This window comes from Ursus maritimus, unplaced genomic scaffold, assembly GCF_017311325.1.
Source record: "Ursus maritimus isolate PB19 unplaced genomic scaffold, ASM1731132v1 scaffold_22, whole genome shotgun sequence".
NCBI classification, from domain to species: domain Eukaryota; kingdom Metazoa; phylum Chordata; class Mammalia; order Carnivora; family Ursidae; genus Ursus; species Ursus maritimus.
In genome coordinates, this window is record NW_024424675.1 from 7,573,091 (window position 1) to 7,586,591 (window position 13,501).

General features: G+C 40.7%; 1 protein-coding gene across 2 annotated transcripts; it reads right to left on the bottom strand.

Annotated features, from left to right (window-relative positions):
* Window positions 1-577: 577 nt before the first annotated feature.
* SNRPB2 (small nuclear ribonucleoprotein polypeptide B2) lies at window positions 578-12,149 on the bottom strand. 2 transcript variants are annotated; one of them, XM_008710008.2, is made up of 7 exons: window positions 12,053-12,149; window positions 10,031-10,120; window positions 9,468-9,640; window positions 5,194-5,334; window positions 3,113-3,163; window positions 1,399-1,487; window positions 578-949 (listed from the first exon to the last, which is right to left on the bottom strand). In XM_008710008.2, the coding sequence occupies exons 2-7, from the start codon at window positions 10,092-10,094 to the stop codon at window positions 790-792; spliced, it is 678 nt and encodes a 225-aa protein (XP_008708230.1). In that variant the 5' UTR covers window positions 10,095-10,120; window positions 12,053-12,149; the 3' UTR covers window positions 578-789. The 2 variants fall into 2 exon arrangements, with proteins under 2 accessions (XP_008708230.1, XP_008708231.1); XM_008710009.2 differs by lacking the exon at window positions 12,053-12,149 and adding an exon at window positions 11,595-12,011.
* Window positions 12,150-13,501: the final 1,352 nt, after the last annotated feature.

Here is a 13,501-nt window from a genome sequence, read left to right on the forward strand (position 1 = left end):
AATGCCTGCTACCAGCAAGAAATGATGCTCATTTATTTAAAGAACACAAAGTTCAAACTTAGATCCTGTCCAGGTCTCATTTTCTTCTAACACTTAGGGCAATTATTTTTACCATTAATACAACACACACACACACACACACACACACACACAGACACTCTCTCTCTCTCTCTCTCTAAGAACTCCAGGAGGGCAGTCCATATGAATAAAAAATAACTACAAAAAAAATCTAATAATCAAGGGCTTGATCTAATTCTCCTTTTGTTAAAATGATTCAATGGGGGCCTCTGACTTAGGCTCAGGTCACAACCTCAGGGTCCTGGGATCGAGCCCTGCCTCGGGCTCCGTGAGGATTCTCTGGCCCTCTGTCTCTGCCCCTCCCCTTGCTCTGCTCATGTGCTCTCTCAAATAAATAGATATCTTTAAAAAAAAAAAAAAAGATTCAATGTTTCTCTGCCATTAGCTCTCCAAATTATTCCTAGGAAAGCATCCTATTACGGTTTTATACACCTTAAGAGGCGCTCTAGACCAGCATAAACATTTGGTGACAGGACAATGGAATAAATGAAGTATTAGGTAAAGAATACAAATAAAAGTTTATTATACAAAATTGAGGCCTTCATATTTCATAGTTCACTAAGGCTAAACAATATTTTTTAAAATCATTCATGAAAATTTCACTTTCGTTCCCCCTCACCCCAACTATTAAAAAAATGGCCTGACCACATGTTATCAAAACAAACACATTATAAATAACACCAAGTCCTTTGAAGACAACTATCCCATATGTTATTTCTTGGCATAGGTGATCTTCATGGCATGGGACGGTGTGATTTTAAATCCCTGTAAAGCATCCCTGGCAGCTCCAGCCTGTCCGTCATTTTCAAATTCAACAAAAGCAATGTCGTGCCTCCCGGGTACCAAACGTACTTCCTTGAAGCCAGGAAACCTGCAAGAGGAGAAACAATTTATATACGTAAATATATAAAGGATATCAAAGACATAAATGCTTATTCTGTGTTTAAATCAGCAACTTCCAATACTGGTCCAGGAAAGTATCATATCCTACACCAAGAATCCTGAGTAGGCTGAAAGAGCCTGAAATATAATAATACCATGAAGTGTACATGTAGTGTAAGCTAGGTCAATTCTGCCACTGTATCAAAGCTTTGTTTCCTGTTTTACTCATCAATTAGAATAATTCAAACATCAGAGGTAATTCAGCTTTTTATTTGCTAAATCTGCAGATTAGCCTCAATTCACATCATTAATCCCAGACCAAATCAAGGAAGCTATAGGAATTACTGTTGTGATACACAAAAGGATTCAACCCATAGAAGAGCTATTTGTCCTGTGGGGAGGCTTTCAGAACACAGCCTGGTTCGTGAAAAAACTTACTGATTAAAGAGCATGGATAACATCATCTCATTAGTCTCTTCTGGTAAATTATTGAGGAATAAAATATAGTTTGGAGGGTAATCAGGGACCTATCACAAAGAAAAAAGGTAGAGTTAGCTTTAAGTATAAAAAGTAGAGTACACCATTTAGCCCTTACATTAAAATCTAAACTTCAGAGAGCTACGTTCCAGTTTATTAAGGATTATGAAATTGTAGCACTGCATTGAACACTAAAGCTGGACGACGACACCAGAGAAAAAAACATAAACCTAACAGCAACTAAGCAGACGTTCGAGTCACTTAATACAAATTTGGATGATTACAAGTCTTACTAAGTTTACGGTATTTAATAGTATTTAAAACAGCATTTACGTTTTAAGCATCCGTAATCAGTTGTACTGGAAGGATTCTGTCATCTGGATGACATAACCGAAAGATCCTAACAAAACTAGAGAAGACAGCAATGTCACCTATCTTCAAGCTGGTTCTCCGAATAATAACACTCAGAGATCAATCCTCTGAGTTACTGTTTACAACCTCCCAGCATTTTAGAAAATTTGGAATTACCACTTAGAGCCACCACTTGGTGACTTTTAATGTTTTCTTCAAGTAAATGAGATATACAGAGCATCTAGTTACATCCACGTAAGTAGAAACAAATATTATTAGATGTTAAACTAATTATCTGAAACCCTAAGCTGGGGTTATGAGCAACTACAGGGACAGGGTCATCCTGTACCTAAGATCCTCTCTGTCTTCAGGCTACCTTCATGAAGAGACAAGACACGTAAAGAACAACTTAAGGCTTAGAGAATTAAGTGCTGGCATTTGTAAGATGTACTGTAATTGCTGAAAGACTCCAAAGGAGGGAGGTAGATAATACAGGAAAATGCACGTAACTTCAAATCAGAGAAGGAAAGCTGTGAGGTGCAAGGAGTTCTCTGGACTTAAGGATCTTGTCAGACTCTAGCATCCAAGGAACCAAGGGGAAACCATTAGTACCTAACTGAGGCTTTCTCTTTGAGGCCTCCAGCAGGGAAATTTGCTAAGAGGTTTCTAAAACCTATATATAAAGAGACATATATTTGTTCTCAGAAGCCAGAGCAAGGGTAACCATAAAATAATCTTGCTCTATTAGAAAAGCCGGGTCAGTGTTTCAAGCTACTGGTATGGAAAGAGAGCCCATTCACCTGGCCAATTTCCCGTGTGCCTGTAAAGCCCTGGGCTTTGTACACACTGTAGAGAAAATAAAAATGTTCGCTCTGCGCCTTTGCAGAGTTTAAGATCTGTCATTTTGATTCCACCATTAAAACATTATGGAAAGCAAGAAATAAAGTCAGGTTTCATTTTCTCCCTCTTAAAAAAATTAAAATGTTTTGAGAAGTGAGTTTCTATAGTAAAGTGTTATACAATTTAATGTCTTTTTTTTTTTTTTAAGATTTTTATTTATTTATTTGACAGAGAGAGACAGCCAGAGAGAAAGGGAACACAAGCAAAGAGAGTGGGAGAGGAAGAAGCAGGCTCCTAGCAGAGGAGCCTGATGTGGGGCTCGATCCCAGAACGCCGGGATCACGCCCTGAACCGAAGGCAGACGCTTAACAACTGCGCCACCCAGCTGCCCCCAATTTAATGTCTTGTAAAAGGAATTATTTTCAGTTTTTATTGGTTTATAATTTATTTTAAAAAGCAAGCACCACATGGAAACAAAGATTACCTGAGGATTTGGAGTTGAATTTCCTTGGGTATTTGCTGCATTTGGTGTTCCCTAAACGAAAGAAATAGAAAACAGTTAAAATTTCTGATTGCTCTACAAGAGCAACAGGTGATTATAATTTTAATTACTGCATCAATTTTTAAAAGGCCACCTACTAAATGGGAGAAGATATTTGCAAATGACATATCTGATAAAAGGGTAAGTATTCAAAGTATATTACAAACTGATTACACCCAAAAAACAAATAATCCCACTAAAAAATGGGCAGAAGACATGAACAGACAGTTCTCCAAAGACATACAGATGCCCAACAGACACAGGATAAGACGCTCAACATCACTTATCATCAAGGAAATGCAAATCGAAACTACAATGACATGTCACCTCACACCTGTCAGAACAGCTAAAATCAGAAACACAAGAAACCACAAGTGTTGGTGAGGATGTGGAGAAAGCAAAACCCTCTTGCACTGCTGGTCGGAATGCAAACTGGTGCAGCCACTCTGGAAAGCAGTTTGGAGGTTTCTCAAAAAAATTAAAAATAGAACTGCCCCACGATCCAGTAATTGCACTATTGGGTATTTACCCAAAGAATATGAAAACACTAATTCAATACATGCACCCCTATGTTTATATCAGCATTACTTACAACAGCCACCCAAACGTCCATCAACAGATAAATGGATAAAAAAGATGTGGTGTAGCCACAACGGAGTATTATTCAGCCATGAGCAAGAATGAAATCCTGTCTTTTGCAACAACATGGATGGAACTAGAGGGTATAATGCTAAGTGAAATAAGTCAGTCAGAGAAAGACAATTATCATATGATTTCACTCCTATGTGGAATTTCAGAAACAAAAACCGACAAAGGAAAAAAAGAGAAAAGAGAGAGAGACACAACAAGAAACAGACTCTTAATTACAGAGAACAAAGTGATGGTTACTGGAGGGGAGATGGGTAGAGGGATGAGAGAAACAGGTGACAGGGATTTAAGGAGGGCACTTATTGTGACGAGCACGGACTCATGTATTTGCTGAATCACTATACTGTATACTGGAACTAACACCACTTCCGCTAACTCTACTGGAATTAAAATTAAAACCTTAAAAAAACACATTTAAAAAGATTTCTTATTCCATTTAATTTTACATTAAGAATTTACGTCATTAACTGAGTGAAACTTTAACTTGGCAGTTAATTTTGAAAGATCTAGTCCTAAATTTTAAAGACTGTATTATAAAATTTAGCCTCTAACCTTTAAAATTATGGAGAAATTAATAAAAACTACATATTTATAATATGTAAATAGAAAATTAGGGAGAAATACATACAGAAAAACCAGGAACCAGTCTTTCCTTTTTTTTTTTTTTAAATAATTAGACAAGAGTCCAGCATTATACTTCGTGACACTGATTTCTAATCACTTTCAAACCAAAAGTAACAACTTTTTGGATGATAATTTCACTTTTATCTGGTATTTTAAATTAGATTTTTTAATTCCTCAACTGTTCAAAGAAATCAGCTTTGTGTGGAGCACTCAAGATTAAAGATAATATCTACAGGATTATTTTTTTTAAATATTTTATTTATTTATTTGACAGAGAGAGACAGCCAGCGAGAGAGGGAACACAGCAGGGGAGTGGGAGAGGAAGAACCAGGCTCCCAGAGGAGGAGCCCGATGTGGGGCTCGATCCCATAACACCGGGATCACGCCCTGAGCCGAAGGCAGACGTTTAAGGACTGCGCCCCCCAGGCGGCCTTATCTACAGCATTATTGACAGGCAGTAAAACTTGAGAAAGAAGCCAGCAAGTATTAACATATTTTGAAGAATGATGTAACTAAATGTCATACAAATTCAAATAAAACTGCTTAATATAAATCTGCGTGTGTAAATTTAATTGGGGGCTTAAACATAAACATTGCAATTCTACAACTCGACTAATTCCAGTTTCCTGAAAGTGGACCTTTTAAACACACATAGGCACGGACACACCCGCCCCAAAGATCATCCCTTAAGTGGAAAACGGACAGCTCTGGCAAGTTAACACCAACAAACCTAGGGACTTTGTCCATCTCACCTGACCGGGCTTTTTGTTTGCAGTGGTCGCAGTTTGTTCCACAGTTTTCGCTTTTTTCTTTTCCTTCTTCTTTTCTTTGTCAGCAAAAGTGCCACGCATTTTAGATATTATATCAGAATCTGTTTTTGCATACTGGATTCGCTGTTTTAATTATTTGGAAACAGGTTACTATTCATTATGCTAAAGCCTGTTGATAGTCTTCATTAATATTTCAAATTTCATTACCCAAGTATACTACAAGCTGGTTTTAAACACATCCCTAAGGAAATCTGTCAAATACACTGAGCACCAAATGAAAATAAATTGTAGTCTATGATTCACAACTTAGACAAAGTTAGACTCAACAATGCTTATTAGAAGAAAACACACAGATTTCCATATGGGAACCACAGAACTTTGAAACATTTGCACTACTGCTTCTCTCAAGTTCACGAAACAGAGAAAAATGTGCTGGAAAGCTGTCTACTCCTTGGTAAGGACTCTCGGTAAAAGGGTCAAAATGTGTCGATAAGCTGTGGAATGTATCATATGGAATTTGTTATTTCCGCAGGTAAAGTACTAAAGATTGAGAATGATTTCCTTTTGAATATGATCTAGGATTTTTAAATGAAATGACTAATAATGGCAACAACTTAAACTTTAAAATGCTTTGAAAAGAAACAAAGGACGGCATCTCAGCTAGCTCAACCAGGCCATTTGCTGACTCCTCCTACACGGCGGCCGGCAGGAACAGTATGCCAGCGAGACAACAGGCGGGCGTTTAAAAACCCTAGTCTAGGAGAGCGTTTCGTAAACTTTAACACGCATTCTAACTACACGGACTACACGGAAGACTGCAGATTCTGATGCAGTAGGTCTGAGTGAGGCCTGAGATTCCGCACTTCTAAAAGGCACAAAATAGATGGTGGGGCCCACACTCTGAGTAGTATGGCCCTGGCCTAAAGCATTATCACACAGCTAGGTTCAACACCCATCACCATAATTTTTCCTAGGAGTTAAAACTATTTTCTAGGGTGTATCTATTTGCAAACTGCAATTTCCATTTCCAGGAAACATTTCTTCTCTGGAGCTGTATGAGTTGAAACCACCTCTCTGACCATATCAAAACACGAGAGTCTTACAAATTACGATCTAAAATTGCCTTATAAAATAAGAATTTCATCTCAGTCTGAAAGGAAACAAGTGACCTTCTAAAGTAGCATGAGTTTGAAAGCAGAAAATCTGTTAAAACCAAAAGCAAGTCTCCCTTTTTCCTCAGCTAGAGATGAGCGTGCTGGGGGAAACGAGAGAGGGGCATCGTACCCTCACCTCAGTAAGCAAAGCTTTCTCTGGCTACCCTGGCTGCTGTACCATTGGGTCCCCAAGGGGATTTACTGCTGTAAGCAACTGCCGGTTTTACACGTCATCATCTAACCAGAAGGAATACACTTAGACTCCTAGTCCCAAGGACTCCTTGCCATCTCCCCTGCGTCTTCAACCTTCTCCCTGACCTGAACAGATTTTGGGTGACCTGTCCTTATGACACAGTCACCTGTGAAGACCTCTGATCTCAGCCATCATTCTTAGCTGGCTGGTCTACACTAGTGATTCTCAAGCAGAGGTGATTTTCTGCACAGAGGACAACTGGTGCTATTGAATGGAGACAGTTTGAGCTGTCATGCTACTGGCATGTGGTAGACAGAGCCTAGGAACGCTATTAAACACCGCAATGAACATGACAGCCCGCCACGACAAGAATTATTCTGGTCAAAATGTCAGAAGTACCAATGCGGAAAAAACCTGGTCAAGACCAAATACCCATAAGGGATAAAAGAAAAAAAAAGTACGCCAACAGCTTAGAGAAGGGGCAAGGTTTACATTTATGCCAAAGGTTTTATAAAAGAAGCCATTCAGGAAGATGGTTCTCCTTCACTGAGGTATTTTTGGCGTTAAATAGCCAAATATCCTTGAACTCAGGTAATTTTGTTACGAGTTCCAAGTTATAGCAAATTTTGCTTACTTCTGATCTGGTAATGTTGGGAATTAGAAGAGCAACTGAAACCACCTGAATAAACACAACGCAAGACAGCTCCAAGAACACTCTTCTTCCGCTTCCAGGACGCTGGCAATTTGGCAGTACCTGCTACCTTCCTGAAGGCAGAGAGTGGAACTCACAGAATACTTTCAGTGCATTATCCGTCCACTGGATTTTTTCCATTGATTTAAAATAATTAGTTGGCAAAGTGAAGCCAGTGCCAACAATGCCCAGCCCTCCTGTATCTGAGTAAGCAGCACACGCAGACTTGTCATCTCAACGCAACAGAACAAAATCTTCAACGGGAAGAATTCGTTCCTCTGTGTTCATGTAATTTTAGATTTAAACTAAAACCCAGTCTTACGCTCCTGCCAACTGCGATCTCCATTATACTATTTCTTCATACTTACTAAGACAGACAAACTGGTTTCAGGAAATTCCAACTTATTAAAAAGAGTGTATGTAGGCACAATCCCTGTTTTCTGAGGTGGGCCTTTCCACACAGCTGGTGCCCATCAGATGGGAAGTGATGGGAAAAGGGGAACTGGATAGAAAAGGAGAAGAAAACTTGCTCTAGTAACAGAGAAAAAATGCCCACTCCTGAATTAAACAATGTGCTATATAAAGGCCCTCGAACCACTGACCACAGCCAACACTGCCTGTTTTTGAAAATCAGGTCTTGCTGGAACACAGCCACATTCGTTCATTTGCACACCATCTATGGCTGCTTTTGCTGCCATAACGGCAGAGTTAAACAGCTGCAGGACAGATCACCTGGCTCACAAAGCCTAAAATACCTTCTATCTGGCCCTTCGGGACAGTGTGCCAACTCCCAGTTTTGGGGGAAAAAATCGTAACACTGGGTATCAGGTTAGCTTTTGAGGCCTTGTACTGCCACTGGTTATATTAATATAACCTAGACTGGCAACTAACCTTTCTGTGCCTGACTCTTCTTTTTTTTCCGAGTCTTCATTTCTAAAATAAAGCGATTAGACCAGTATCTGCACTACGGACTACAGGCCAAATCCAACCAGCCCACGGCCTGTTTTTGTATGGTCTATAGGTTAAGGACTCCCCCCCCCAATTTTAAAGGACTGTTAAAAAAACATGCACAGACACAAGAATATGTGACAGAAACAGTTTGTGGCCCATAAAGCCTCAAATATTTACTATCCAGTCCTTTATAAAGTTTTCGCTGACCTCTGAATTGGCCCAAAGGATAGCCAATAAGCTTACTTATCACAGGTACTGAAAATGAACACAGGCACACAGCTAATTACTGCAGAATCAGAATGCAGATCCAGGGCCTGGAAACTCTGGGCCTTGGGTCTTTCCTCAAGGTCTCTTCTCTTCCCATTCCAGTCTCGGGATAAAGCACTAGGGAGAAAGCACTAGGAATCCGTACCCAAGGTACTCTACTCACTTACACATGCAGAACCCCTTGCTATACACTGTCTCCACCCTAATCCAATCCTCTACCATCTGTGCCTTACACCAGTGGCCTCCTGAGTTCTCTAGTCCCACATGACCCTCCCACAATCCAGTCTTCACCCAGCAGCTAAATGTGAATCTCACGATGGCATTCCTGAGGTTAAAACTTTCTATGCATAACTATTTCACTGTTGCTCATTGTTTATTCATCAACAAAACCTATGAATTTTTCTTAGATCACTGCTTTTTCTAGACTGTATAGCTTCTGATATGTACTTCACTATGCTATTTTCTGAAACATCAAATTCATTTCCTCTTTGACCCATGATTTTTGTGTTTTGTATTGCTTTACAAGTTTACAAAGGTTTCTTTTTACTTTTTTTTTTTTTTAAGATTTTATTTATTTGACAGAGACAGCCAGTGAGAAAGGGAACACAAGCAGGGGGAGTGGGAGAATAAGAAGCAGGCCCCTAGCAGAGGCCCCAAAGGCAGACGCTTAACGACTGCGCCACCCAGGCACCCCTCTTTTTACTCTTCTGAGTTAAACTCCTGGTTCTTTTGAGATGAGAATGTTGCCAATACTGCCACTATTCTTTAAACATTGTACACCTTGATATACTTTGTTACTGCCTATCTGATCTATCATAAACTCGTGAATTATAAACTCTACTATTACTGTTTCTAGAAACACAAATGTGTAAATAAAATAAACCCAAACTTCCTCTAACACATAATTAAAAGCAGAAAGGAACAGCCATAGTTTCAAATGTGTATCTACAAACTTAACATATCATTAACAGTGATTAAACGCAAAATAAGATTGCCTTACCATTGGTTTACCATAAAATGGAAATCCTTGTAACTGTCTCAAGGCATTTGTGGATGAGCCCAGTTCCTTAAAAATAACAAAGGCTTGCCCCCTCATCTTCATGGTCTTTAAAGCTACAATATCTACAACGTGGCCAAACTGAGAAAACAGGGCATACAGGGATCTCTTCAACTCTGAGCAAAAGTAGAGAGGAAAACAATTTATTTGTGAAAAAAACAATGACAAAACTCTTCATAAAATGACACTGCACTGAATGCCCCCCACCATACATTTACTTATTTATACAAAGTTACATATTTTAATAAAATCACATTATACTATTGAATTTTAAAAGTTGTTTTAAACCACTGTATCTATGAGTGAAAACATATTCACCAAATTTTCAGCCTCTACCAATTTTTGTTTTTAAAAAGCCTTAAAATCCTCACACAAAAGGAACAAGCCATTATTTCAGGTACTGACAAAGATTACTACACGGGGAAGTTTTAAAGCAGTACAGTTTTTAAGATGCCAGTAATGAAATGCACTTTGGTTGTGAACAGATGTTTTTTAAAAGCACTTACCTTCTTTTTTAATTTTGTCATTCATATTGTTGATGTAAATTGTATGATTCGGTCTGATATCCATGTTTGGAGTTAAACTGTTCAAATTGTCTAAGGAGACAGTAAATATTGTTATGAACAGGGAGCATTAACTCACACTGTTGTGTGGTATAAGGACGTAACAAGGATTATTAACTTCTCAATTTTCTTTCGAACCCAAATGTCAGAAAATATCAGTTTGTTAGTCTTTAAAACCTCTCCAGCACTTGGCTAGCCCTCCTTTTTAAACAAAAAAAAACAGTTCTCAGGCTCAAAACTTGGTGGAGTACCAGTACCTAGGCAGATTTCAATAACATTATTTCACCCAATGTATTTATTTTTATACTTGTCTTTCACTTGCAACAAACAATAGTTTTTTCACCTGCAAAGTTACAAAGTAACTTTCACTTTTTTTTTTTTTTTTAGATTTTATTTATTTATTCGACAGAGACAGAGACAGCCAGCAAGAGAGGGAACACAAGCAGGAGGAGTGGGAGAGGAAGAAGCAGGCTCATAGCGGAGGAGCCTGATGTGGGGCTCGATCCCCGAACGCCGGGATCACGCCCTGAGCCGAAGGCAGACACTTAACCGCTGTGCCATCCAGGCGCCCCAGTAACTTTTGCTTTTTAATGAAATTATTTTATTTAATTATTTAAGTAGGCTCCACAGCCAGCATGGAGCCCAACATGGGGCTTGAACTGATGACCCTGGGATCAAGAGTTGGATGACTGATTGACTGAGCCACCCAGACGCCTCATTTAATGAAATTATTTTTAAAATGTTTTAGGTTTTAAAAGAAATGAGAAAGAAACTAACCAATGTGTGCCCAGTAAAAATCATTAAGACAACACATTAAGGAAGTCTGCCAAGCAATACTTCACGATACACTTAAAAATGCTTTCCTACCAGTTACTTAATTTATATACACATCACCAGCTGTCCTGACTCTAAGGTTAACTCAAACGGACTTGAAATTAAGGAGCTCAGAGAGAGCAGGTATTGCGTGATGGTTAAGAGCTCAGATTCTAGTATCAGCCTCCTGTGAATTCAAATCCTCTCTACGCTTATTACTAGCTGCTTGACTGAAGGCAAGTTCCTTAATCTCAGGTCCACAGCTGTAAAATGGGGCTGGTGTAACAGCATTTACCTACTAGAACTCAGAACACTAGACGAGATAAAGTTCTAGCACAGTTCTCGGACGGGCAGTGAGCACTTTCGGTAGCTGTTACTAACGGCTAGTACAGGTAAAGGACTTGCCTATCGTTAGCTAAGAAACAGCAGGCTTGGGAATTGCACCTTGTCTCCTCTTTTGCACTTTTGTTTCACATCACATCGTTATTTCATTTTTTACACCGTTTTCAGTTGTCAACTGCTGACCCTGCTTTATTTCCTTGGGTGCCCCCCATATTCCTTTATTTCACCAATTTTAAGCCCACTGTGTGTGAAAAATATAGGAAGCCTGACAAGGAAAGAGCCTACGGACAGGGACTGCACTTGTGCGGAAGCAGGTGAAAGGTAACGCTTCTCAGACTTGCGACCCCCCTACCTCAAACCTGGAAGGGCTGGGTCGCGAATAGAACGAGATGAACGTGAGAGGTCAAACTGAAGGCAGAACTCTCAAAGGAGAGGCCCTTGAAGATCTCGTGCGAGGTCTGACGGTGGTCTGCATTAGAGCAAGGGCACCTGGAGTCCGAGGTGAGCTTCCCGCTTGTCCAGCCACAGGCACGTTCGACCAAAGCCCCAGGAAGCGGCCACGCGATCGCCGATCCTAACCCTTCCCACTACAGACAATTCCCCTAAATTCGGAGGCCTAGCGGGACCCGCGCGTCAGTTTCCAACTCCCCCCGCCCTCTCGCCAACCCCTCCGCGAACCCGGGAGCGAACCCGCGCCGTCCCCAGCACCGCGCCCCGTCTACTCCCGGCTCCCACAAGTGGGCGTCTGGCCGAGCGGCAGCCGACAACCGGAAGAACGGAAACAGCGAACGAGAGCGCGTTCCAACTCACCTGAGGCCTGCGCCCGTCCCGCACGAACCGAAAGCCGGAAACAGAGCCGCTACCGGAAGTTATGCCACCACGCGCCTCAATCATACGCCGACAAGTCGAGCAGTCGAGCTCAGAGTTGATCGATGCCCTCCGGCTCCGACGGCGGCAGCTGGGAATCTCTCTGCGCATGCGCACACCTGGCGGGCGGGAAGGGTGGATGGAGACCGGGAAGAAGCCTGTGGGAACTTCGTGCATTACACTGGGGGTGCAGGGAGGCGATAGCGAAGGGCAGTGATTCCTTAACCAGCCACGACTTTGTGCGGTTTTACCCCACACGACGGTGGCTTTCATCTTTCCAGATCTTATATACTTTTTACAGAGAGCCCCTCATGCCAACTACCTGGGAAGTTTCCCTGGTTTCACCTTTCGCCTTTCTGGTGGCATCCGGTTTAACATCACGTTGAGGGCACCTGGTACCTCCCCCCAAGTGTCCTCCGATTCCTGGTGCTCTTGAGTGAAAGCTTCTCACCATTCTGCTGATAAGTTTGAATCCCAGAAGCAACTCAGGTTGAGACTCCAAAGCAGAGAGAATCGATTCCTCTCTTCTGCTCTCTCACCTGATAAGGCAACCACCTCCAATAATAGCCAAGCAGGCACCCCTAAGATCATCTGCCTAAACTCACTGGAAAAAAAAAAAACAAAAAAACAAAACCCTACTACCTTTCCCATCTTCTTTCCCCACAAAATCCCTAGATTGTTTTAGGACAATACAAGCTGTTGATATTGATGCCTAACTGAATGGGAATCCAAAAATAAGCACATGCAGTCATTCTTCTACTCATCAAATGTATGTAAAGTATCATCAGAAACATGAAACGGTTGTTATGAGCGAAGGGAAATCTAATTTTGTATCTTCCGGTAACCTTTAAAATAAAACTTACTTTACCAGCAAAAAAGTAGGCTTACTCAGGGAATGGCAGGGAATTCTAAAATTCAAGACAAGCAAGTCACAGACAAACCATTGGCAAACCCCACAAACACAGCAGGGGAATGTTATTTTTATGGAGAAGAAGGAGGAAATTGGGAGGGGTTGTTTTGAAGCAAAGTCCATTGGAATAAAACAAGATCTCTGGGTAACGAGGGTTTCTCATTGGCTGAGTTGCAGAGGTAACAAATTTCTTAGAGAAGATGCAATGTACATCTTTTTGTCTGTTGGGACCTGCAATTGATGATTCTTTCCTACTAAGGTTTCTTTCCTTGGGTCTGTAATTGACACTAACTTTGGAGTTTGTAATTAACAATTCTTCCTGTAATTGACATTGAGTGGTACTCCCTTTTCTAGCCTCCCCAGTCCACTTTAGTGAGGTTTCCCTTTATTAACTTTCGCACTTCCCCTTAACTAATCTCTCTGAGCCTCCATTCTTTATCTGTAAACTAAGGAGAGTAGTAATACCTCCTTTTGGAGCTATT

Excerpts from the sequence above, each read along its gene's own strand:
- SNRPB2 (XM_008710008.2), bottom strand. The coding sequence starts at position 10,094 with ATGGATATCAGACCGAATCATACAATTTACATCAACAATATGAATGAC. Across the intron at positions 5,335-9,467 it reads CATTTTATGGTAAACCAATG|CGAATCCAGTATGCAAAAAC; the intron begins GTAAGGCAATCT and ends TAATTAAAACAG. Across the intron at positions 950-1,398 it reads TTATCCATGCTCTTTAATCA|GTTTCCTGGCTTCAAGGAAG; the intron begins GTAAGTTTTTTC and ends CTCCTCTTGCAG.